Raw genomic sequence first — 26,761 nt, 5'->3', positions numbered from 1 at the left:
CAGACTTGCTTAGAGCAGGGCAGAGAGGGAAAGTAAAAGAAAAAAAAAAAATATATATTTTTTTGTAGCACATAAAGGTAACAGTGTAACAATTACCCACTAATATGGCATCGAGAAGCCCCACCAGAAGCTACTGCATGGTTCAGAATCCATTCACTAAATGGCAATACAAGAGCCCCAGTACTTTGCACCTGCTGAGGACAGCCTCCTTAGTGGTTAAACCAAGGTTCAGGCTACTGTCTATCAGGCAGATAACGTCAACCGAGATAAAACGTTTACCTCCAGCACCATTACTAGTGACATGTCCACAAGGATAGACATAGAAACAGAAACTTTCTGATATCTCTGGCAACTGTTCACGTAAGATACTACAAACTTACAATACAGTTTTTTCTTCTCCCTTTGTCAGAAAAATCACTCATTAAAAATGAGGACTGGGAGACAAATAAGAAGAAACAAGAGTAACAGCAGTTGCCGATAACGCATCCACAATGCATTGTCTACTCTAAAAAAAAAAAAAAAAAAAAAAAAATTTTTAAGTAATGTACTTAATATAAGTCTAATTTACGTGTTTAAGGGAAAGTATGGTGATAGGATCCCCTCCCACCAACTGTAAATAAATAGAATTTTCGATTTTCGTATCTATTTAGTCTATTTTCCAAATCAATTTGCTAAATTTTAATGAATACATCCATGGACGGGAAAATTTTTATTTATTTATTTTTTTATTACATTTTCACCCCAAACAAGACACATTGTCACTTTGATGTAGGGGGCTACTATCAGGGACCCAAGTTGCAAGGGTACTATGTAGGGAGTTTAGCAGCAAGATGTTTGTTAACATTACACTTGAACTTCTGCATGTCAGTACAGTTGGAGAAGCAGGAAACTGGAAGAGAATTCTAAAGTCCTGCAGTTCTGGGGAAGAAGCTATTAGAGTAGAAGGCTTTCTTACATAATGATCTCAACTATATAGAGGTGGGATTTCGCTGCTTGTCGGAGGTATTTTTGTTGAGGGGGTACAAGGGCTTGTTATTAAATAAAACAGGCAAAATAATAAACATATCAATTAAAGAACTGCAATAAATATAAAAAATAACTTTTGCTTTGAACAAAAAAATATAAAACACGAAAAACATTTTACAAGTCTTTATTACATTTTAAAAAGATTATAAAAAAAAAACTTTTTTAAAGGGAATTTCATCGGAATTTGCTATTTGTCTTCCAATTGTAATTCCCTTTTCATTTGTCGGACGATATTGTAAGCTGGTCGAATCTTCAGGATTTTACCTCGGACCACCAAATTCTTTTTGGCCAGGTATATGTTGGCTTTTGTGACCGTTCTACATTTCACAATAGCATATCTACACAAGAGAAAAAAAAGAAAAGTGAACGTTATTGTTATGTATACGCATAACAGAGGTAGGTATAACAACTTGTGTTCAATTAATTGAATACAACCAAGGCTATCCCTATAAAAGGACAAGTAATCTTACATTTGATCAGTCAGAAGACATCCTGATGCTTCTTGTGTTATATATCGGGAAGCTACGTCAGTAAGTAGCGATTACGTTAACTAAAGGGTGGAACGATAAAATTGTCGCCCTAAAGAAAACAATATTACAGCTTTATTTTAAAGCTTATTGAAAAAAAATCAATTTAGGTAACTTGATTATGTAATAGAGTTGACATCTACTCAGTGTAGCCGCTTTCAGCCTCAATCACCGCCTTGATACAGGTCTGGAACTGAGAGCATGCCCTTTTCACAAGTGTCGGCAGGAGCTCGGCAAATAGCGGCCATCATGTTGGCTTTGGTGCTATGAGAGGTCATGTTGGTGATCTTCACGACATATAACCAAACAAAGTAGTCCAGCGGGTTCAGGTCAGGGGAGAGGGGGAGGCAGTGAGAGAAGGGTATAAAGTCAAAGTATTCCTTTTGAAGTCGAGTCTGGGTCTCTGAACTTGTGGGCCAGAGCAGAGTCCTGCTGCCACACCCAGGTTCTGCCAGTCGCCACCTGATTGCACCAGGGGATTACTACAATCTTCAGCACATCCACGTGCACTTTGGTGTTGACTTTCAATCTGATTTCGAAGAGGTGAGGTGGCATGATGTGGCCCTCACTTGAAACCACGATAAAGACCATAACTGACCAGAAACTTTGTTTTTATCACCCTAGGCACATCCCTGTTGTTCTTCGCAATTCACTGATGCATTCTCAGGGTGCTGGCAATGGTCCTGTTGTCATAACTTGGATCGGCAAAGAGCAGGAGTTGTACAGCGGCACATCTCCGATCTCGCTTGCTAAACATTGTGTCACTTTCAGACATGATAGAAGGCTCCCATCACTCTTAGGATTTGCACCCAACTGACCAACTAGTAGACGGCCTGCAACACAAAAAGAAAACTGGTTTCCATCTAATAGAAATGGAATCATGTTTTTTTTTTCTAGCGTGACAATTTTATCATTCCACTCTGTAGTATGAATTTTGGCAAGGGTCATATTAGTACATGTCAAGATAACATGGTGACAAACAGAAAATATACCAGCTGCAGGTGGCATGATTGAATGGGGGTAAATGTCAAAGGTTAACCCCTCACCACCACCAAGAAAAAACGTACTAGAAACGTAATTCGTGAAACAAGGACAAAAGTAAAATCACAATGTGAGATAACATCACGTTTTCGAGGGAAAGAAATAAAGGGTTTCAAGTCTCTGGGAAGCCAAGCCGTACAAACGAGACATGTCGAATAATTTGTCAAATTCATCTAACTAAACTAATAAAATTCCGACCAAGCTCAGTCTTTCCAATAATGCAGAGGAAGGACATGATTCCATGAATTTATGTTTTTCTTGATGGCAGTTCTAACTTCGAGCTTTTGAGACTGAAGGCATCCAGATCTTTTTTTTTTTTCTTAAATTACAGTTTCACCCCAAACAAGGCGCAGTGCCACTTTCATGTACTATCAAGGACGTGAGTTGCAGGAATACTATGTAGGGAGTTAAGCAGCAAGATGTCTGCATTAACTCTACATTGCAACTTCCTAGAACATGCAAACAGATCTTGTAGAGATATTTCACTCTTATCGATATTCAAAGTTTTCTTTCTGCGTTACTGACCAATACCTCGCGCACATCCTATGGTATGGACATATTGGAAAAAGCTCGGAATAAATATATACTAGACTTTCTAGCTTGTTAAAAATGGGAAAAGTTTTAGCCTATTGACTTAGAATGATTGCGTTATGCCAAATTCAGACTTAAAAAGTTAATTAATTTCTCAATTAGACAGACAGACTAAAAGAAATTAATTTCTCAATTAGATAGACAGACAGACTAAAAGAAATTAATTTCTCAATTAGATAGACAGACAGACTAAAAGAAATTAATTTCTCAATTAGATAGACAGACAGACTAAAAGAAATTAATTTCTCAATTAGATAGACAGACAGACTAAAAGAAATTAATTTCTCAATTAGATAGACAGACAGACTAAAAGAAATTAATTTCTCAATTAGATAGACTATACTCAGCTGAAATCTGTCTAAGAAAAGATCAGCGGATGAAAACTCGGAATGATTAAGTCAAAAATGATCTCAAGTAGGTGAAGGTCACCTTGTATTGCCATGGTCAATACGTAACTCGTGTGTCACCACTAAAATAGCAATTTGTGTTCAATTGTTTTTGAAGTTTTTAGATGAAGATTGATAATCAGCAATATTTGGACTACTGTTCTTATCTTGAATGTTATCCATGGCAGAACGGATAAAGTATTTGGTATAATTAAATTGTAAGCTACCATCTTCTGGAGATTGCAGGTTCAATCCTCAGTACGGGTGATATTCAAAAATACTATCGTAAATTACTTTAGATTTCTACTAGGTCATGGCTGTAGGAACGAGAAAAACTTAACCTTGTGGATTTCGTTCTGAAAATCTCACGTGCAGCTTAAGGAGTTTGATAGAAAGATTCCAGAGTTCTACAAGACACACCTGAAGAAGGCCGGATGTTACATCGACTGAAATGTTGTGAAAATAACATTCAAAATAAGAATAGTCCGAATTATGCAAATTATGCGAATTGTGTTCAATTCATTGAAAAAACAAGTGAAGCATGCATGGTCCCCCGTGAATGCACAGTGAACGAGGCATAAAAATAGTGACTAGGTTCAGCATTTGCCCCCCACCCGGCCATTTAGCCCCAAAAGCCCCCAAGGGAGCATTAAATCCTGCTGAAAATGAACAAACGGTGCAGTTTTAGGCCTTAACATATGTAAAAGCCCATAATTTGATCCCCCCACCCCCATTTAGCTCCAAAAGTCCCCAAGGCCTTAACATATTTAAATTTGAGTTCAACACCATGAAAAATTGCCAAATGAACATACAGAAAATTTTGCAAAAATATAATAAAATAGTCCCAAAAATGGTGGGTTTTTATTAACCCTAAAAGAGCTTTATGTTTAATGTTTGTGCAAAAATTTTTTTTAATTCCAAGGTGTAGTTATTGAGAAAAGTACGGACAGACGAACGGACGAACGGACATGGGTGAATTTACAGGTTCACCCTCCTTTTGTCAGGGGACTAAAAAGAACTTTATGACAGTTTCCGTACTAAAAACACCTGGATTAAAAATGTCAATTCATTAAAAATTTTATTATGTTGACCATCAGCATGTGAATCTGCCTCATTTCGAAAACGATTTGAACTATTGATCAGAAAATATCAATAAAATTGCATTAAATACCCATCTTTATTAATTCCTAACTTTGAACGGATAGCATAACACTTTGTTCACTGCACCATATCCTAACAAAGTTTCGCTACAACAGATGAAGCACATAATGGAGAGGAAAGAAACTTACGGTCGCCCCTTTGTCTTCGGTATGACGACTGAACTGTCTTTAAAGATACCCCGAAGATGTATAACCGTCGTAGTTGGTGAGAAACCTGTGACGTGTAAAATCCGATTTTTGCAATTTTTCGGTTTTGCTGAAACAAAAAAAAAAAAAGAAAAAAAATTGCAAATTTGTTTAACGATCAGCAAAACAATGTCAGCGTGTGAAAAGATAATTTTTTTTAGATGTGGGGGTGGAGGGGGGGCGGAAGGAGAGGGGGGTGTCCGGAAAGGAGGGGGAAGGGGAGGGGGGGGGGAAGAAAAGCGCTTCCAGAAAGGGGGAGGGGAGAGGAAAGAAAAGCGCTTCCAGAAAGGGGGAGGGCGTTCGCAAAGGAGGGGGAGAGGAAAGAGGGGGGCGTCCACAAAGAAGGTGGAGAGGAAAGAGGAGGGGGTCCGCAAGGGAGGTGGGAGGAGGACGTCCGCAAGGGAGGTGGGAGGAGGGCGTCCGCAAGGGAGGTGGGAGGAGGGCGTCCGCAAGGGAGGTGGGAGGGAAGAGGAGGGTGTCCGCAAGGGAGGGGGGGAGGAAAGAGGAGGGCGTCCGCAAGGGAGGGGGGGAGGAAAGAGGAGGGCGTCCGCAAGGGAGGGGGGGGAGGAAAGAGGAGGGCATCCGCAAGGGAGGGGGGGGGAGGAAAGAGGAGGGCGTCCGCAAGGGAGGGGGGGGAGGAAAGAGGAGGGCATCCGCAAGGGAGGGGGGGGGGAGGAAAGAGGAGGGCGTCCGCAAGGGAGGGGGGGAGGAAAAAGGAGGGCGTCCGCAAGGGAAGTGGGAGGAAAGAGGAGGGCGTCCGCAAGGGAGGTGGGAAGAAAGAGGAGGGCGTCCGCAAGGGAGGTGGGAGGAAAGAGGAGGGCATCCGCAAGGGAGGGGGGGGGGAGGAAAGAGGAGGGCATCCGCAAGGGAGGGGGGGGAGGAAAGAGGAGGGCGTCCGCAAGGAAAGTGGGAGGAAAGAGGAGGGCGTCCGCAAGGGAGGGGGGGGGGAGGAAAGAGGAGGGCGTCCGCAAGGGAGGTGGGAGGAAAGAGGAGGGCATCCGCAAGGGAGGGGGGGGGGAGGAAAGAGGAGGGCGTCCGCAAGGGAGGGGGGGAGGAAAGAGGAGGGCGTCCGCAAGGGAGGGGGGGAGGAAAGAGGAGGGCGTCCGCAAGGGAGGGGGGGAGGAAAGAGGAGGGCGTCCGCAAGGGAGGTGGGAGGAAAGAGGAGGGCATCCGCAAGGGAGGTGGGAGGAAAGAGGAGGGCGTCCGCAAGGGAGGGGGGAGGAAAGAGGAGGTCGTCCGCAAGGGAGGTGGGAGGAAAGAGGAGGGTGTCCAGAGGAGGAAGATAAAGAGAAAGGCGTTGTGGGGAGGGAAGAAAAAGAGAAGAGCATGAGAGGGTGGAACGTGTTTTGAAGAGAAAAGAGAAAAAAAAAAAAAAGGAATGGGATAAGAAGGGATAAAACAAAAGAATAATTTAAATTTATATTTGAAAAACGATAAAAACTCACCTGATTTGTTCTTCTTGCTGTCTCTGGCACCAAATTCGTAGTGCATTACTTCAACCCTTTTACGGAGTATGGTCAGTTGATCAGTCGGACGTTTGCATATTTCTTCGGCTTCTTCGTTGGTAGAAAAAGCAACAACGGCAAATCTAAACAAAACAAAAATTTTGTACTTTTTAAAAAGAAACAAATTACCCATCCAACCGGTGTCGTCCAGATTTCAATTCTGTTCACCATAATTGACGAGACTTCATTTTGGAATTCACAAGATGAGAATTTGGTTTGTGATTCTCATCTTCGTTTTTATTTTCGCAACATTTTGGCCAATGGTTTTAGAGGTGTAATGTTAGGCAAGACAGCTGTCAACAAGATGAATCTCGGCCAGCCAAAATATATTGAGGAAAATAAAATTTTTTTAAAAATCTCGTACGACTGACCATATATGGAAGGAAACTATGTACTCTTGTGGGCTGAAGTAAAAATTATAATAAAGCAAAATGACGAAAAGTAAGACATCTCAAAGAATCAGCATATATGTTAGGTATTAATGACTTCCTACGTAAACTTTAAGAATTAAAGAATCTATAGTCGGCTTTTACTATATAATATTCTGCTTGTTCCTTTGAGTTGTACATTACACTTTGAAAAAAAATTCAAAAAATTTAGCTTTACAAAGGATAATCTGGCAACCCTGGACAAGTGACCGCCCTTTGATGTAGCCTCATTTTCGACTATCATAATAATATATGATTATTATTGTAATGGTGTGAGAACGGAACTTATAATTTCAACATGTAGCGGTTCTTTGTTGAAAAAGAAAGTTAGAGAATATTTGAAAGCAACAGGGAAAAAAAAAAAAAAAACGGGTTTGTATTACTGTACACATAGATTCGAAAAAGTTGTCAAAAAACAAATATATAACAAATAAATATTATCAAAGGCAAGATAAGTTACTTTTCTACCAAACTGGATATATTTTTCGTGTTTTTATTCAAGGTAACATGTTTATTCAGCTCGAAAAACATAGTGTTTACCGATGTATTGGAACATTCAAGATGGCGTCTTATTCTCTCTTTAACACGGTAAGAAAAGCCTGATCTTAAATAAAAATAGTCTTCCTCTCTTATAGATAAAAAAGAAATTTTTACAGGAGAATATTTTACTTTAAACCAGCCAAGGGAAATAATATAATCTCAGAAAATAATTTCCTATTAAAAAAAAAAAAAAAAAGAAAAATGGTCATCTGGAAAAATAACTCAATGGTAGAGCACAGATTGAATGATCCCCTGTTCAAGCTCAGGTGTACCGCCCCATTTTATTTTAATTTTTTTTCTTATCAATGAGTTCAATTAGCAAATAACATCAACAGTAGGCTCTTCGATAACACAGGTGAACGTTCAAAATTACTGTTTTTGTTTAGAGCATAATTGAGGCATGACAATCTTTGCATTTTCAACTTTAATGCAAACCATCTATATAAATATATATATAAAAAAAAAAGGCAAAACGCGCAAGAGTTTTTTGGATGTCCAAGAAATACCCCCCCCCCCGGGGTTTTTTTTTTGGGGGGGGGGTACTATTGCTTAGAAGTGTTTATATACCCCCTAGATAATAATATCTACGATTTGCGAATGTGCGTCGCGGCTAGATTTATTTACGTCAAATTTTACACGATTCTTGCTATTTCAGTGGCTCTCATGTTGATTTGGTTTTTTTCATATAAAAGCAAAACTGGTCTGAAGTGAAGGTGCAGTTCCCGGCACGAAAGCTGGGAATGTCCAGAAAGCAATGGGCGTTTGATCAATGTGGGGGGAAACTCCTTATATCAGATAATTGCTATTCATATGGACACTCCTCTTTATGGGGAGCTGCTTTCCCCAACATTTTGGCGAAACAAAACCAAAATAACTACCCCGCAGTAGAAAGTTCACTGCGGGGCTTCTATGGCGTGATCATTAAAATCGCGCACCTGTCAGTTTAACTTTTTAATTGTTAAAATTAAACTGTTTAGTTACTCTCCCTTCGTGGGCGAGTGGTAAGTTGTCAGGTTTTTTTCACACTTTCTTTTCCACCTTCGCCTCAACGTTCCGGGTTCGATCCTACCTACTTACCAAATTTTTTTACCCCTCCCCCAACACACACCTAGAAACGCCCGGGCAACGCCGGGTACCCCCGCCAGTTATTTATAAAAGAAAATTTTTTTTTTAAATCAACAGTAGGCTTTCCACAGTGCAATGTAGATTGCAATGCTTTGTGGACTACATCACTGTGGGGAGACGTGCAAAGTTTCCTCCCGGTGCACCGCAATAGGTCCCTCAACTAGGGCAGGCAGTAAATCAATTTGATTGAAAAATGGGCGATTTCACCGATTTCGATGACAAAAATGTTGGACATTTTTGAGATGAGGATTGGTTATTCGTATTATTTGGGTTCACCGGACTATTGTTCTCATCTTGAGTGTGAAAATCAGACTCAAGATGAGAACAGTAGTCCGATGAATCCAAATATGAAAAAGATTTAGAAGTGTGGAACATATGTTGATCCTTATTCAATCGTGGGCAATGTTGGGTCTCCCTACTAGTTTCAATTTTAAATCAAAATCATTTAATACAAGGAGAAAAATAAGAGACGATGATGAGACTTACTGTTTGTTTTCGATTACTTTGATGAAAATTGCACTTGAGAATAATTCTTGAATTTCCTGGGCTGTCGAACCTTTTGGCAAATTCATTACTTTCAAAAGACGACCAGCATAAACTGTGGAAAAAAAAAATAAAATACACATTTAGTTGTAGTTCGTTCCAAAAGAAACAAAATTATATTTAGGTCTTAGATATTGGCAGGCAACCCTGGGAAGGGTGTATCTGATGGGTTGCACACACGTGGAGATGCATTCCATCTGAGGAATGTGTAACTTTCTACCAATCTATTGGAATGCTTAATTTGACCCAGAAGTATGTGAGAGGATATCGGTCATAAGATTGAAACAATAGAAAATGGGAAATTGGAAACATTTCAATAGGAAAAAAAGTTTATATAAATAAAGCGACACAAAGAGAAAAGACAGCAGTTGGTCACATTTCTTCACTATCCAACATCCGACACAACCACATGTGTTGCATATACATTTTTATCTATATGTATTTGTATATTTTTACGTATATATATTTAATTTGGATTGGAAAAGAACCATGTTTGTGTTTGAATGGGGGAGGTGGGGATAGATTTGAGAGAAAAGAGCAAGATTCCAGAGTAATGTAGATCTGAGTTATGAACAATATTGTTCTTGTTCTGTCAGCCATGACAGAGAAGTGATGTATTACTTACAGTCATTATCGCTTGTATTAATGGATGGAAGTAATCAATGGTGAAAGTTGTTGAAATTGTGATGGATTTCAACAATCTATCGGTGGGAAATAACCGAATCGTAGTTCGAACAATACAAAAGACATGGTTCCTATTAATTTTTTTTTTCTATGGAGAAATATGTACAATATAAAGGAAGATTGAAAAAAAAAAAATTTTTTTTTAAAGTAATGAAAAAAAAAGTGAGAAACATTTTTTGAAAAGTTAAAAATATTAAAAAGTTAAAAAAAAAAAAAAAAAAAAAAAAAAAAAAAAATTCTTTTATAACTCCATGAAAAAAAACATTTGTTAAAAGTTATGGGGAAAAAAAACATTTGTTAAAAGTTATGAAAAGAAAAAAAAAAACATTTGTTAAAAGTTATGAAAAGAAAAAAAAAAAACATTTTTAAAAGTTATGAAAAGAAAAAAAAAACATTTTTAAAAGTTATGAAAAGAAAAAAAAAACATTTTTAAAAGTTATGAAAAGAAAAAAAACATTTTTAAAAGTTATGAAAAGAAAAAAAAAAGAATTTTTCTAGTTACGTAAAAAAAAAAAAAAACTCACTCGATAGTTCATCTTCATCAACTTTGAATTGCTTCATTACTGAAAAAAAGAAAAAAAAAATAGTTGAAAAATCTAGAATTACTTTGTTGGTTTTCTTTTAATGTGATTATCTTCGTTTTAACTGACCAATGTGGGCCAAACAGTCTAACATTTTTTTCTGGTTCCATTTTTACCTAAATTCGTTATCTCCTATAAATTGTAGTTTCACATTCAATATTTATTTTAGTGTTATTACTAGAAATGGGAAAAACATTAAGAATCGTTTTTGGAACGAGAATTTTTTTATACCAATACTACAAAAACTTCGGATTTTTTCAGATTCCGACTAATTGTTTCTACACTAAAATTTGTGACAAACTGGGTTAACAAATCTCGCAAAGACTGAAGTTTATTTTGATCAAATAGAGTTGGATTGTAGAAAAGATTGCGGGTTTTATTAACAAAATTTTCAGCCATTCACACTAAAATTTCGAAGAAATTACATACCATTGTTGAAGATTCGGTCTGTCATCTTTCGCACATTTAATTTCTTTCCTTTCCATTCAACAGTTTTTTCAAAAAACATCTGTGCTTGTTCAGCATTTCTACACACAATAATGGCAGCCCTAAAAAAAAAAAAAAAAAAAAAAAAAACAACTTATTTTTTATATTCTAGCAAGAATACTTGGTGTTGCCCAAAATCCATATAAAGTTTCGTTTGGACACTCCTGCTATAACAAGGATATTGAGCACTTTTTCATTACGAGCAAACATGTTTGGCCACACGACCACAAGTGCTTATGGCATCATGATGTTGCCGAATAAGCTTTTTTAAACAGTTTTACTTAATTATGCATGCATGACTTCAGAAAACAGCGTTTCGAAAAAGGACCCCCCCCCCTTCCAAAAAGTGGTCCATTCGACTACCACAGAATTAATCTTTTTTCTTTCTAATTTTCATTTATACATCCGAGGCATTACTTTTTCAAATGGTACCCGTTTCAACCCAGTCAGATGCAGATGACAAAAGTTTTCAGATATACAAACATAATTTATATAATAGATTTTCTTTCTTTTTTATTGAAATCCTTTGAGACGAGTAATTTGTGTATTTATTTACTGGCAGTTCAGCCCGGCTTTGCTCGGGCCATATGATCATAACTTTATGTGGATATGGCAGCTAAATCCCACCCCCACACAGTAGAGATCCCTAGATGTAAAAGATCTTTCTACTCCAGTAGTTTCTTCCCCAGAACCGCTAAGCTCTGGAATTCCATTCCAGGTTCCTGCTTCCCTAACTGTACTGACATGCAGAAGTTCAAGTGCAACGTGAACCGACATCTTGCTGCCCAAATCCCTACATAGTGCCTCAGTAGTTGCTGCCCCTGATAGTAGCCCCCTACACCAAAGTGGCAATGTATCTTGTTTGGGGTGAAAATGTAATTTAAAAAAAAAAAAAAAAAAAAAAAAATGTATATATATATATATATATATATATTGCTGCTTGCTGCATGTCTGAATACCCTTTTATGTAAAATTTCAAATGATAGATCCAAAATTGGCTGAGTAGTTTGCTAGAGACCACAAAGGTCAAATCTTTTAAACTTTGACCCCCTTTTTTTTTTGGAAGCCAAATTATCAGTCAAAAAACGATTAAAAAGCTTGTCCTATGTACTTTATATAAAATTTCAAATGTTTAGACAAAAAGTTGGCTGAGTAATTTTGTAGAGACTGCAGAGGTCAAAATTTTTTTAACTTTGACCCTAATTTAACCCCATAACATTTGTTTTGGGCTCAAATCAAATTAAAGTTTGATTCATGTCCAAGTAACCTACATCTAAAATTTCAAGTGTTTAGACTCAAAATTGGTAGGAGTTTGGTAGAGTTTTCAAAGGTAAAATCATTGTACTTTGACCCCTTGACAGCCAAATTTCTGGCCGAAAACCGATTAAAAAGATTTCCCCAAATCTCAATATTCCTTATATCAAATCTCGAGTCTGGACTGAAAATTGACAGAGTAGTTTGGTAGGGAAATTTCACTTTTATAGTGATATAGATTTGGGGAGTGTTATCCTCATTTTCAACGTTGTTTTATCACATTTCAGCCAACTATTCCTCTGGCCTTCTTCAGGTGATTGTTAAGGTGGTTATGACCAAAATATCCAACTTTGATTGTCCTTCAAGGCCCGTGGCACAGTGGATAGAGGAGTTGAATCCCTCTGGTTCCAGGTGAGCATTGTCTAAAGATAGCAGTTTCAATCCTACCAGACCAGAGAATAAGTTGACCAAAACGTAGTAAACAACAACTATGGAAGGCAGTAATTACTGAGGATACAGTCAAAAAACTCCGAATTCCTGTCCGGTCACGGCTAACAATCACCTGAAGAAGGCCAGAGGATGAGTTGGCCCGAAACGTAGTGATACAACAACTATTAAGATAAGGATACCAGTCCGCAAATAAAAAAAAACAACTAGGTGCATTCTTATTGCAACAAAAATTTACATTTTTTTTTTTTTAATGCAAGTTCAAAATTTTCCCTTACATTTAAATAAACAAAAAGAAAAACCTGTATGATGTACATATCTACAACATAAAATAGACACCAAAAATCATGTAAATTAATTCTATTTTTAAATGTGAAAATCAAATTTTGTGGTTAAGCAATGCCATCTTGAAAAAGTTTGAAGAAACAAGGGAGATAACTCCAAGTAAAGATTTTAAAAAGCTATTCTTAACATGAGGAAGAGGGCATTAAAAAAACTAAAATTGGTACTTGCACAGTTTAATCAAGACATTAAAAAATGAAAATATCGAAAAAAAAAAAAAAAAAAAAAAAAAAAAAGGTTATACTGTACGTATCCGTTTTAACTGAAGATCTCTGAAAAAAAAAAAAAAACTTCACTTAATTTGATTGAATAGTTTTTTTTACAGCGGAAAAACACGTTTTTATGACAGCACGTTGAAGACAGATCTTGGAATTTTTTAAATTTTTGTTTGGATTTTTAGAAGCCACGGGGAGATAACTCAGTTTATAGCACCTACATTCCCTCCCCATCTTTAATACTAGCTTTTCTCCCTAAAAATCGAACCTTTTGCTCAGTATCATAACAAATTGTTTTTTCGCTGTAAAACAAAAACTACTTGATGAAATTAAGTGAAATTTCTTTTTTCGGAGAACTTCATTCCATAACGGATACGTACAATTTAAACTTTTTTTTCGATATTTTCATTTTTTAAAGTACTGTAAAATTTGAAAGATGATTTTCTTTATAACAAAAGAAGTGCTCGATCAAGTTATGTGATTGGTGCCGCAAAACTTACCCTGGACGATTTTTCTTTTCAAGATATGGAATTACTTTTAAATCCAGAACAGACGGGAATAAATCGGCCAAGTTTAATTGGTTGAGACCGCTCGGAAGACCTTTTATTATCAACAGCTCATCTAGAAAAGATAAAAAAAATTTCTATTTTAATTTTGTATCATTAAATAATTTGAAAGCAATTTTAATGTCTTTTGTAAATTTTGTTAGAAAGAAATATATTCCTTCAATTTGCAAAATAAAATTATAAAATAAAACAATTTATCATTTATGTTAATTTTTATGAAGATCTAATAATGCAAATTATATTAATTTCAAAATACGACTCCAATATTAAATGTTCTGGCAATATACTAAAATAATTACCTAAATAATTTACTGGGGTGTAATTTCAATAACATAAATTGCAATCTTTTTTTAGGGGGAGGGGGGATACGTTAGAAATAAATATATTCCTTGAATATAATTTATAAAATTAAATTAAAAATAAATAAAACAAAATAATCTGTGGATTATGTTAAATTAATGTATTCCTTCAATATAATTTACAAAATAAAATCAAATTAAAAATAAATAAACAAAATAATCTGTCGATTATGTTAAACTAATGAATAATTAAAAGGAGTTTTTTTTTATTGGTTAAAAAAGTTGTCTCGTGCTTGTATTAATTAAGAATTTTTTTTCAAAGTCAAATCTAAAAAATTCTTTCAACAAGAAAAGTCAACAACTCTTTCTAAAGGAAAGACAGTAATTTAAAAAAACACGTCACTATTACCAACATTTTTGAAAATGAAGAACTGACTGCGAAACAACTATCTTTCGAAAGAAAAGATATAAGACAAGACCAAATCTAAGTGTTGATTTAACTGTACTTTATTCAAGTGTGTGTGTGTGCATGCGTATATATTATTTCATTTTATTTTTTAGGGGTACAAAACTTTTTAAAGCTGTTAAAAATAGGAAAACTGATTTTTTTTTTTTGTATCCATGACAAAAAGAAAAAAGGACAGAGGGAAAAACATTTAATGGAGATTGAAAAAAAAAAAAAAGGTCAAGTTACATACATACATACATACATACATAGAGTCGGCCGACCGGATTTCATCCTCACTTTTCAAAGCCGAATCGAGGGTTTTTTGATTTTTTTTGTATAGGGAACCGAATTCAAACAGGAAAACGAATAAAATAAAATTATCGGAAAGAAAAAACCCGACTAAACTAAATCCATCATTATGACAATTATACATTAAGCTTTTCCTCTCCGTTGTATCATAACAATATTTATTTTAGTCGTTCCCCACCCTCGATAGTTTGATTTTATTTTAATTGTTCCAGTTTAAATTTGTTTCCCTATACAACGAAACTCAATTTTGCTTTGAAAAGTGAGGGTGAAACCCAATCGGCTGACTTTATCCCTTTATTTATTAATTTTTTTTTTTTATTTTCAACCTCCAATAAATGTTTTCCCTCCGTCCTTTTTTCTTTTTACCATGGATACCAAAAAACTCAGTCTTCCTTTTTCAACAGCTATAATATATATATATTTATTAGTGTTGGGACGATTAATTGGAATAAAAATAAAAAAAAATTGGAATGTTATCGGAAAAATTTGTACCACTTTTCCGATGCCAAAACAATTCTTTTAATTGTCTTTTTTATTTGATTTTGCTTAAAGCAAACTATTCTATTACTGGTAACAATTATGAAATAATCAATATTTGATTTTAAATGACCAGTGAAGCTAAAATCGATAGATCTTCAATCACAAGTGTATTTTTATGCTTAGGAAAATATGTGCACATTTAACATGTTTTTTCTGCGGTAATCGGAGAAAAAAATACAGCTATGTAGTTAAATATTTAGAAATTTATAAGGAATTGGTAATTGTATCAGAATCGAGGAAAAATATTGGAATCGTCCCATCACTAATATATATTTGCTTTAAGTGCAATAATTTGATTTGGCTAAGAGTTCATTTTTCTTATTAAGGCGTTCAAAAACTGCTAAAATTTAAGCTTTTTTTTTTTTTTTAAAATAATTTTCTTAACTATGTATATTTTTGTGTTTCTATTCGTTTCATTTTTTATTTCGTTTTTGTTTACATTTTATTTTCCTTTTGTTTTTTGCTTTTTGGCAATTAAAATTGCATTCTGAAATAAAATACAATAAAGCTAGATTGAGGAGATGCGTTGTATGGAGAGAAACAATCTAATAATATCATGGATGTGTAATGTGAATCTTAAAAACAGGTTTAGATCTGATGACCTCAGAGGAAGATTACATCTAGACGGTATATGAAGCGTGTGTGTCCGTAAACTTTGATGGCATGGTCACGATGAAGAATGAATCAGAATTCTTAGACATAGAAAAGTTGAAGTAGCAGGTTCAGTTCACAAGGAAAACATGGAAATAAAAATGGTTGGTTATTTTTTTTATTTTTTATTTTTTATTTTTTTTTTATCCGGATTATTTCATGCCAAATTAAAATTTTGGAAAAGGTTTTAATGCTTCAAGTTCTTTATATCTTCAAATATTTATTCATGGTGTTTGGTTTGATTGTTTTGTAGAAGAAAATTGCTTTTGTTTTTTGTTTTTCTTTTTTTTTTTAAACTTTCCAGAACATGATTGAGCTTTACAAAGTGGAAAAGAAAAAACAATAACATCAATGTTTGGCACTATTCCGATCCAATGGAATCTCCGAATAATCTATAATATAAATCTCACCTGTTTGTTTAAATGTACGTATACATGCCTAAAACTTTCGACAGAGGCGATGGATGTTCACGAGATCGGTATCGTTTTAAAGCTCGACCCTTCAGACGACAAATATTGAAAAATTGGCTAAAAACATTAATTCCTTCACTCCCAACTGGGCACTTTTCTACTAGGAGGGGAGGGGAGGGGAGGGTCGCTTTTTTCGCCAAATATTTTCGAAAGTCATCTCCTCTTTTCGATTGACTGGCCTTAATTTAAACCTTCGCCACTTCCGGTTTGGCGATGGACACAGCAAAGATGTCTTTTTTTTCACATTCTTTTCCTCCTTTGCGGTATGGGTTCAAGCCTGCCTGCCTACTACCACATTTTTTTTTTTTTTTGCTCAACATACCCCCTAAACACCCGGGCAATGCTGGGCACCCAGGCTAGTAGTACTAGTAGTACCTAAGGGTAAATTCCACATCCCCCATAGCTTTGGAGCCTCACCACTGGATATCTTAGGGGGTTTTTTTTTTTGGTTTTTTTTTTTACTTAGGAATAGTGTAATCAAGTAACGATTCGAAATAATCTTCCTGCCTCGACCACTGCAATTTTTTTTTTTTTTTTTTTTTTTTTTTTTTTTTTTTTACAGACTTGGATCACACACATTTTGTTTTTTTAATTTCAATCTGTTTATCAACATTATAAATCCAACTTTTTCTTATGAGAACATCGATTCTTTTGATCATTTCGATTTCAGAAATGCATAACCGCTGCATATCTTTTCGTCTGGATTTTTAATTCTTTTTATTCTTAATTTTTTTTTTCTCCCATTTCATGAACTCTTTGCACAAAAACTTTTTTGCATTTATCACTAGTTTTTATATAACGCAGGTTCAATTTAAAATGTAGTATCAGCAAATTCATAGATTTGCTATAATATTCATTTGCCTCTGATGAGAACACATTCTTTGAAATGCTGCGGATTAAAGAAATCTTATTTCTTTTTGGTGTATCCTGTCAAACAATAAATTGTTGTCAAGTATAATTTAGTCTTAAATTGTGTTTTTATATATTTTAAACCCAAATCCTGCTATCAAAAATTAATAAACATGATATTGAAAAGAAAAAGAAATTCTATTTACCGAGGTCAGCAACATCAAGAAACATTTCCTTCAACACATCTCCGTAAACACCTGGATAAATAAAAATAAAATAAAAAATTAAATCAAGATTATACAATATTCAAATTACCAAAATCAATAAATACATTGAGGACATTGCGAAGGCTGCTGCAAAGAAGGCGAGTTCCCTCTATTAATCTAGAAGACTACTCACACATGGGAGTATCCTGTACCTCTACAAAGCCACCATTCGCCCATGCATGGAGTATTGTTGCCACATCTGGGCTGATACATCTACCACTAGCCTCTCCCCCTTGGAGAGGGTCCAAAAAAGAGTTTTCAATCTAATTAGTCCAACTTTGTCAACTAGGCTCCAACCCCTGTCCCATCACCACAATGCTGCATTCCTGTGCCTGTTTTACAAATATTTTAATGGAATGTGCTCTGATGAACTCGTTGCACTTGTGCCCCCTCGACGTACATATCCCTGACAAACCTGCTTAGCAACAAAATCTCACCCCTTCACTGTTGAGGTCTCTAAATGCCAGAAAGCTTTCTACTCTAAGAGTTTCTTCCCTTGAACAGCTATACTTTGGAATTTCCTTCCTGCTACCTGCTTCCCTGGCTGTACTGATAAGCAGAAGTTTAAATGCAACATTTGCCAACATCTTGTTAATCTTTCCTAGGCATGGTCCCAAATAGTTGACCCTTACGTCCAAGTTGCAATATGCCTTGTTAAGGGTGAACATAAGTGTAAAAAAAAAAAAAAAAATCCACTAGTACACCTATGATATGGACGATAGTAATTTGCAATTCAAGATTTTTTTTTTTCTTTTACAATTTTATTTTCATGGAAAAATGAATTTTTTTTTCCCCCCCTCGAATAATTTATTATGGATAATTTTGATGTTTCATTTTTATGGAAAGAAACTTTAGAAAAAATACAAATTTGGAAAATCTAAAACAGTTTGAAAACGTTTGCAGATTACTATATATACAGCATTACAAAAAGATTATTTTGTATCCAAAAGTTATAGATATTTGAACGAGTGCTAATATAGTTAGGATAGTTGGAAGAAGAAGAAGAAAAAAAGTTTACATTTATTTAGAATAATTTTTGGAACTTTTATACAAAAGTTAAAATATTGTTTCGTACTTACCTAGGGGGAAGTCTTTCTTTGTAGTATAAATACCCAATTTTTGACCAGCAAAATTCACTTTCTTGTGTAATGCAAGGTGCTCCAAGGTAGTCGCTTCATCAGGGAATGTGAGATAACAAAACCTTAAAAAAAAAATTTTACATTTGAACTCACAGTATCTAATCTTTAAAATTAGACCAATTTAACCTTCAAAATCAAACCTACACAGCAATGTATCTGGCCTCAATATTTGATTAGGACAAGCTAGTTGTTCATTTTCCTTCAAACATGTTCTTTCCAAGAAAATAGTGTCCATATTTAACCCCCACCCCTCCCCCAAGGACAGAGACAAAACATCGGAAAATCCAGCGCCTCCCTCCCTCAAAGAGAAGTCTCGACTGGGACAAAAATTTAAATTGTTTCAGTCTAGGAGGATTTCTCCTTTGTTGACTGAAGACAAAAAAAGAAATGTAATATCAGAACAGGTACTACACTTTGCTCCTAATCAAAAGTCCAAAAGTGCAAGGAAATAATTCCTTTATGTTAGTTGCTTTAAAAAATAAAAATAAATAACTAAATAAATAATACTTATTCCCACTAACAAGATTAAGAGATTGTGGGAAATTTAACTTAAAAGTGGTGCGAACACTATAATAGCGAAGTTCAGAAAAAAAAAAAAAAAAAAAAAAAAAAATCGATTAAAAAGCAATGGTATCAGCTGACTTTTTGTGCGGGTTTCACCTAACTACTTGATCGACATGTCAGAAGTATTTAAATATTACTGCATTGTTAAAAAAAAAATTTTTTAAATAAAAAAGAATTTTCGATTTTTATCATCAAAAAACCTCACCATATTGTTTTGAGAACACTTGATATAAGAGAAGTAACTCAATTATGCGAAAAACAATTTATGATTGTTAACGCATAATCCATATATCTAGAAAAGTAAAATCGTTTGTCTGTGTGCGTTTCCCTACAAAATTACTGTGTCAATTTTCAGTCTACAGACTCGAGATTTGACATAAGGGGTATTGAGACTTGGAAAAATCTTTTTAATCAGTTTTCGGTCAGAAATTTGGCTGTCAAGGGGTCAAAGTACAATGATTTGACCTTTGAAAACTCTACAAAATCCCTTGCCAATTTTGAAATTTTAGATGCAAGTTACTTGGACATGGATCAAACTTTAATTTGATTTGAGCCCAAAACAAATGTTAAGATGTCAAAGTTACAAAAAAAATGACCTCTGCAGTCGCTACTAAATTACTCTGCCAATTTTTTGTCTAAGCATTTGAAATTTTACATAAAGTGTATTCAGACATAGGGCAAGCTATTTAATCGGTTTTTGGCTGAAAATTTGGTAAGCGTTGACCTTTGCTGTCTCTAGCAAACTATTCAGCCAATTCTGGATCTAAAAATTTGAAATTTTACATAAAGGGTATTCAGACAAGCAGTAAGCTTTTTAATCAGTTTTTGGGCAAAAAATTTGGCTGCGAAGAGGTCAAAGATGATATTGTTGATCTTTGCAGACTCTACCAAACGCCTCCGCCAATTTCGGGTCTAAACACTTGAAATTTTAGATGTAGGTTACTTGGATAGGAGTCAAACTTATATATGCACAAAAAGTTATGAATAGTACATATGATCTGAGCCAAGCTGGGCTGAACTGCTAGTTTATTAAAAAATTGGTTATAGTTACATGCTAACTCTTCGGTGCTTTTTTTATCCAAACATTTTATTTTCAATAATTTTTGTCCTCGAAAAAATTTTTTTTAATAATTTTTTCTACCTTATTGTTTTTCATAATTTTGGGATATGCTCATTACTGCGACATGACAAGTACAGACAATTAGTTTGCCTTAAAATTCAATACTAAAAATGTCAAATTGAATTATTACAGTGAGGTTGCACCAAAAATTTAACTCTTTACTTTATCACTTTTTTTCTGAAGAAATTTGGATTTTAAAATTTTGACCTAAATAGCATTGCATCTGATAACTTGATACTTGATTCTTGTTAGACAACTTGCAAAGAATATAGGGGACAAAGACAATGTATAGTGCTTCTACTGTATAAAGACAAAAAAATATTGAATTTCAAGTAAAACAAATGATACACATGCTGGTATAAAATAGTAACATATCCAAAAATGATAAAAAACAATAAGGTAAAACAATAAGTATTCATGAAAAACAGTTTCGAATAAAGGTCATGATTTGTCCGACATTGATTTTACAGCATCACGGGACGTGAATTTCTGATAGAAATTCTAAACTTGTGACGTTTCTGACAGGAGAGGTAATTATTTTTTTTTGACAGGAGGTAATTATTTTCTCTGGATATATGTAGTGAAAAAAAACGTGATTTTACAAAATTCTTTATGCATGAATAATTATTTTTCTACCTTACAGTTTTTCATAATATTTGGATATGTTACTATTTGCGACCTGACAATTATGTAGATACCATTTGTTTTATTTGTAATTCAATGTTTTTGTTTTTATATTATAGAAGCACCCAATGTATTTTGTTAAAGTTGTAGAATTTTTTAAAATTTATTTTGAATATTGCAAAAGGCCAAAGTCAAAGACTCCGTCTTATGATTCCAAATGTCCCTCGCTGTCTCAAATTTGTGCCTCTAAAACTGCAAGAATAGCTTCATAAATCCGTATTTATTATTAACTAGCAGTGTTCCCATCCACGTGTTCCCATGGCTCAGTTTGTTTAAATAGAAATACAAAAAAAAAAAATAATGTATTGTAAATTTACTGAATATTTATTTATTTCACGAAATTTGCATTCTGTAATATTTATATAGTTATTTTTGTTTGCAATTGTTTTAAAAACAAAAAGGTGTTTTCTTTTTTCACCCATGCATACCAACAAATGCCTGCATGGACGATAATAGGAACCATTAGTGACACTTCTTTGTTTATAATCTTAATACTTGTGGATACACAACATTTTGAAACTTGTTAATATTTATAGCAAACACCCAGCAAATTGTAAAGCACAAAACACACACATAAAACAGTAATGAACTAAGCATGTAACGAACTTGATGCTGTACAAACTAATGTCTTTTAATGACGCCATATTGTTATTTTAGTAACTGTTTGTTTATGAAGCAGAGAATTGGATTCCGGAATATGAGAATTATAAGAGTGCAGCCAATCAGAATGGATGGAGTTTGACGAAGGAGCCGTTATTATTCAGGGCTCTACATTGCGATTGAAACAGTCGCATTTGCGAGTGGTTTTTCAAAGTGGCGACTAGAAATAATGAAACGCTTATCTTTTGGCTATTGTATTGCTTTCACTGACAATCTTCCAAAGCTCACGACTGAGTGAAAAATATCTTTCCAACTTTTTTTTTTTTTAAAACAAAGTTAAATTATTTAAACAATAAAAGTTTAATAGAAAAATATACTTTTTTTTTTTAACGAAGGCTGTTAAAAAAATATCTGATGAAATTAGAATGTTTATACCTTCAAGTATCAATATAAAATTTGTTGTATATTTAGAATTACACTTATTATTAAAAAAAAAAACACACACACAGAAAAACCCTTATGATGGACATACTCGGCGCAGAACTAAGATATCATATTCTAAAAATCATGTGGGTTTGGCTAGTAATTCTTCTATTTGGCTAGTAAATGAAAATATTTAGTTGTCAAAGGTCAACTAAAGACAAGTTTGTCCGTAGAGCCGTGTTATTTATGAATCAGAAACTTTGAAGATTATGTTAAGTCTATGCATTTATTAGCCAGTTGCGGCCGGTGAAAGGAAAGAATCTGTCGAAAGTGTAAAATTTGTTCCGGTGACAACTGAAGTAGTGGTAGGACTAAATATTCAGAGAGAAAAATAAGGACTTCTTCCTCTAAAAATGTTTCCATTGTCATTGTGTTGCTCGTCGGATACAATGTAGTATTTTAATATCACGGCTGAATGTGTATAAAATGGTGTTCGAAAGCTACATAATATAATGACCATCAGCTCAGATATATTGAATTTGTATGCGGCATCTGTTGTAGCAAAACTTCGATACTTTGGTCGAGAGGGTAATTTCTGCAGTCATTTTATTATATACGAGATAAATTTAAAATGTTTATTTGTTTAACCATATTTGGTGAAAGCAATTCTCCATTTTTTTTGTATTACTGTTGCTTTCGGTCATTTTTACTTCATTATATTTTTGGGGGAATTGACTTCATTGTTTAATATGTAAAAAAAAATCGGATTTTCGAATTTAGATCTAAGCAGCATTGCATCTGACAAAGTGATATTTGATTCTAACTAGCCAATTTTTCTTCTTTCTCCTATATTCTTTGAAAGAAAATAATATATTTTACTAGCCTAATTTCAAATCATCACAATACTTTTTTTGGGGGAGGGGGGCATTGGAGAGTCCCATAAGCACAAAGAAAGTATGGGGGGGGGTATATTTATGGTGGTCACCACTACTACCCCACTTGTGCCCCCACCAAAAAAATTTAAATTATAAATGAGAACAAACAGAGATTTGAAGCTTTATCATGAAACTATCGGAGGTAGTTTTGTGATAAAGGAATGCAACTCTTGTGGCCACAAAACTACTATGCAATTTCAGAACAGCGTCTTTCGATTTTATTTTCAATATTTAAAAAATATTTTAACAGTATTTTTATTAATACTCAAAATAATTTAATAGTATTTATTTCAATTTTATTTTTAATATTTTGACAAATTTTTACTGGGCATAAATACAATTTTCAAGGATTTTTCAAAAGTAATAATAGAAATAAGGTCTTTTCAAGACAAAAGCAAAAATTCAAGGAGTTTTCAAGTCCTTGAAAACTCCTTGAATTTATTTCTCATTTCGATTCTTCATTTCTGTTGCAATATCTTTTGCATTTTGTGACGAGTGAGAAAAGAAAAAAAGAGGGGGAAACAACACAGCAGGACTACCATTTCACGATATACGCAGACATTATACTTACCCTTTGTTCTTGTCGAGATTTTTCCTTGGGAGGTCACACTTGGTAGCTTTTGGAAACAATGCCAGTAAATCTGATTTCGTTGCATGTGAAGGAATTTGATCCACATAAAGCTGGCAAACTGGAATTAAAAAAAAAAAAAAAACGACAAATGATAAAAAACGTCTGCAATACGCACAATATAAATTTTTTATTATTTTCATCACGGTTGTAATTTTCATAACGTTTTAGCAAATATGGCCTCCCTTTACCATGTTAGAAAACCATTTACACCTGAGAGTATCTATCTCTTGCCTCTACAAGGACATCATTCGACCATGCACAGAGTGTTGTTGCCACAACTAATCATGTAATAAGAAACCATAAAAAATAATTAACCCTCATTTTTTAAAGGAATATGCAAATGAGTTAATCTTTATATAGCCGCTCACATATCCATGAGTGAGTATATTAAGTTTGTTTTGATTGTTTTTTTTTTTACATCAAAAAAGTAGGCTTTTAATATTAATGTCAGAGTAAGTAAAACACTTAACTTTATAGGCAAATGCAGTGTTCATAAAGACTTTTAATGTTCATTTTCAAGGACAATTTTTTTCAAGATTTTCAAGACCTTCTCCAGATAAAATTCAAGTTTTCAAAACAAAATCTATACATATAAAAGGCAAAATGTGTGTGTGTGTTTGTGTCTCGCAAAAACTTTCAATAGAGGCGATGGTACTTGATCAAACCGGTATGGTTTTAAATCTTCGGACAACAAATATCAAATGTTGCAATATTTTGGAAGTATAATGGGGTATGATCCCACACAGTCGGGCGATTCTATTTATAAACGATGCTGCTAGGAACTGATGAATCGAATTCACGTTCTGCTACCAACCAATCAGAAACCAGAACTGCTCCATAAATATTAAACCTTTTCTGTAGCAATTTCGCGTGTTTTTTCCGTCTCGACACTATAAGAATATTTTGCTCTGTGGAACTGTCTACTGCAAACCAATCACTTCTCAGGACTTGTGTGTAACAATGAACCATCGGAAACTGTTCTGTCTACTGCAAACCAGTCACCTCTCAAGACTTGTTCAGAACAACGAACCATCGGAAACTGTTCTGAAACTAAACATGGCTTACATTTCTAGATCAAAAAATTGGCCAAAAACACTAATTCTTTCACCTTCAACTGGGCAGTTTTCTACCGGGAGGGTTTTTTTTTGCGTCGCCATTTTTTGCAAGTCATCGTATCGGTTTGATTAACTTTTCTTAATTACACAATTACAAACTTCCGGACAGACAATGGAGCATCGGTAACGCGTCAGATTACCTTTCACTTTCTTTTCTGCCTTCGTGTCACAGGTTTGAGCCTGCCTGCCTACTACCACCTTTTTTTTTTTAACACCTCCTTCCATCTTGCCCCCAAGTGCGATTAAATGTTATTTTCCCACATTATAGATTGGTCTACACAGTGGTCATTTTACTTTTAAAATTTGAATTTCCACTATTATGAACACAAGAATTACGTCACTTTTTTCATGAAACCAATGTTATCATTTGGAAAACATTAGTTTTGTGATAAAAGGACATAACTCTCGTATCCACAAAAATATGATGCAATTTCAGAATAATGTATTTGGATTTTTTTTCTCTCAATATTTTAAAAATAGTTTAATAGCATTTTTATTAATACTTAATAATTGTATAGTATTTATTTTGATATTTTTAATATTTCAACACAAATCTTTACTTAACATGAAGAATACCATTTTCAAGGATTTTTTAAAAATGAAAAAAGGCCTTTTTAAAAGTCAAAATTCAAGGACTTTCAAGCCTGTGCACAACCTGTATATCTATATTCCTATTTTTTTTTTTTTTTTGTACATTGATATTCATATTAAAAACCCGTTTTCTATCAATTTAAAAAAAAAAAAAATACAACTTTGTTATATATGAGTCATGGAATCATCTCCAACAGATCTAGTTAATTTGCATATTCTTTTAAACATTCATTTTAATAAATTCCCTATTAGTTTTTTGGTTTTCTTCATCTTTAGTTTATTATTATATGTAATTATATTCATGCAGATATTCTACATGAATTATACTTGCATAATATTTGTGTAAAAAGGTTATAGTAAACACAAACCTCTTTCTATATATATTTATGTATGTGCGTGTATATATATATATATATATATATATATATATATAAAAAAATTTTGTAAATAAACAGCAAATTCCCGATACAAAACTTACATGGTTTTGTAACGATTTAACTTAGTTGATTAGTCCGATCTAATCTATAAATATAAAAGCGAAAATGTTTGTATGTGCGTACGTGTGTTCGCTTTTTCTGTATGTCTACAAAAGGCTTTTTTCAGAGAGGCGGTCGGTCGGCTAACAACTTTATATCACATGTAAATCGTAATATCTCAGATTTAATAATGGAGCTCGCCTGTCTATTTAATTTGCTCAACTTCGGGAAGATAAATATTCAACAGTTTTCGCTCACTGCATGTAGGTTAGGCCTTTTTGTATGTTTCCCCCTACCCCCAACGTCTTGGGTGGCGGGGGAAGCATTCCCGCACTAAATTAAATGCTACCCCGCAGTCAAAAGTTGACCTCATTAAGTCATTAAAACGTGCACCTGCCAAATCCAAGTAATTAAATAAATTCAAACGTCTTTCCGTTAGCATCTCGTGGTGGGCCAATGGTTAAAACCGTCGCACTCTTTTTTTTTCATACTTTAACAACTTTGCCTCAAGGGTTCGGGTTCGATCCTCATACTTACCTACCAAAACATTTTTTTTTTTTTTTATTTTAGCTTAGGCATTATCGTCAAAAGAAAAAAATAAATCATAAGCTAAACATTTTGGTTCTCAGTGGTGGCACACGAGTCATTTTTTTAAGAACTTTTTAAAATCATTACTATATATTGGGTCCAAAATAATAAATATGAAATCTGTATTAATCAAAGAATTAAATTTAAGCATATTTTACGATCCGGGCAATGCCAGGCAGCCTGCTAGTAGATGAATAAAAATGAATTTGCTTATTCTATTATTATATCTAAATTCGCTTCAGTTTTTGTCTTATGATTCTGCAATGTATTTCCTTCAATAAATTATTTTTATATTCAAACGGACTTTCCAGTTGAATAACTTCATTTTTTGCCAAATGATACTCACAACCAACTGTGCCCTCCTTCTCTTGCTCCGACTTTACGTGACTGTCAGCGTATTACAAAGTGAGTATATAACATTTTCGTTTTC

At 34.2% G+C, this 26,761-nt stretch overlaps 1 protein-coding gene across 1 annotated transcript in view; it reads right to left on the bottom strand.

The window, feature by feature from the left end:
* Window positions 1-1,134: 1,134 nt before the first annotated feature.
* LOC145266296 (uncharacterized) overlaps window positions 1,135-26,761 on the bottom strand; it is a 78,026-nt gene continuing 52,399 nt past the window's right edge. The window contains exons 15-24 of the mRNA XM_080121845.1: window positions 23,502-23,619; window positions 18,545-18,666; window positions 17,406-17,456; window positions 13,568-13,688; window positions 10,753-10,871; window positions 10,267-10,305; window positions 9,002-9,113; window positions 6,363-6,505; window positions 4,861-4,987; window positions 1,135-1,364 (exon numbers count right to left, since the gene is read on the bottom strand). Coding sequence (XP_079977971.1) covers window positions 1,214-1,364; window positions 4,861-4,987; window positions 6,363-6,505; window positions 9,002-9,113; window positions 10,267-10,305; window positions 10,753-10,871; window positions 13,568-13,688; window positions 17,406-17,456; window positions 18,545-18,666; window positions 23,502-23,619 — 1,103 coding nt within the window. The 3' untranslated portion in view covers window positions 1,135-1,213. The remainder of the gene's footprint in view (window positions 1,365-4,860; window positions 4,988-6,362; window positions 6,506-9,001; window positions 9,114-10,266; window positions 10,306-10,752; window positions 10,872-13,567; window positions 13,689-17,405; window positions 17,457-18,544; window positions 18,667-23,501; window positions 23,620-26,761) is intronic.

The sequence above is a fragment of the Euprymna scolopes genome, chromosome 41 (assembly GCF_053919585.1).
Source record: "Euprymna scolopes isolate OS-2025 chromosome 41, ASM5391958v1, whole genome shotgun sequence".
NCBI classification, from domain to species: Eukaryota; Metazoa; Mollusca; class Cephalopoda; order Sepiida; family Sepiolidae; genus Euprymna; species Euprymna scolopes.
The sequence above is the reverse complement of the archived record's forward strand: the minus strand, read 5'-3'. Positions and strand labels throughout refer to the sequence as shown.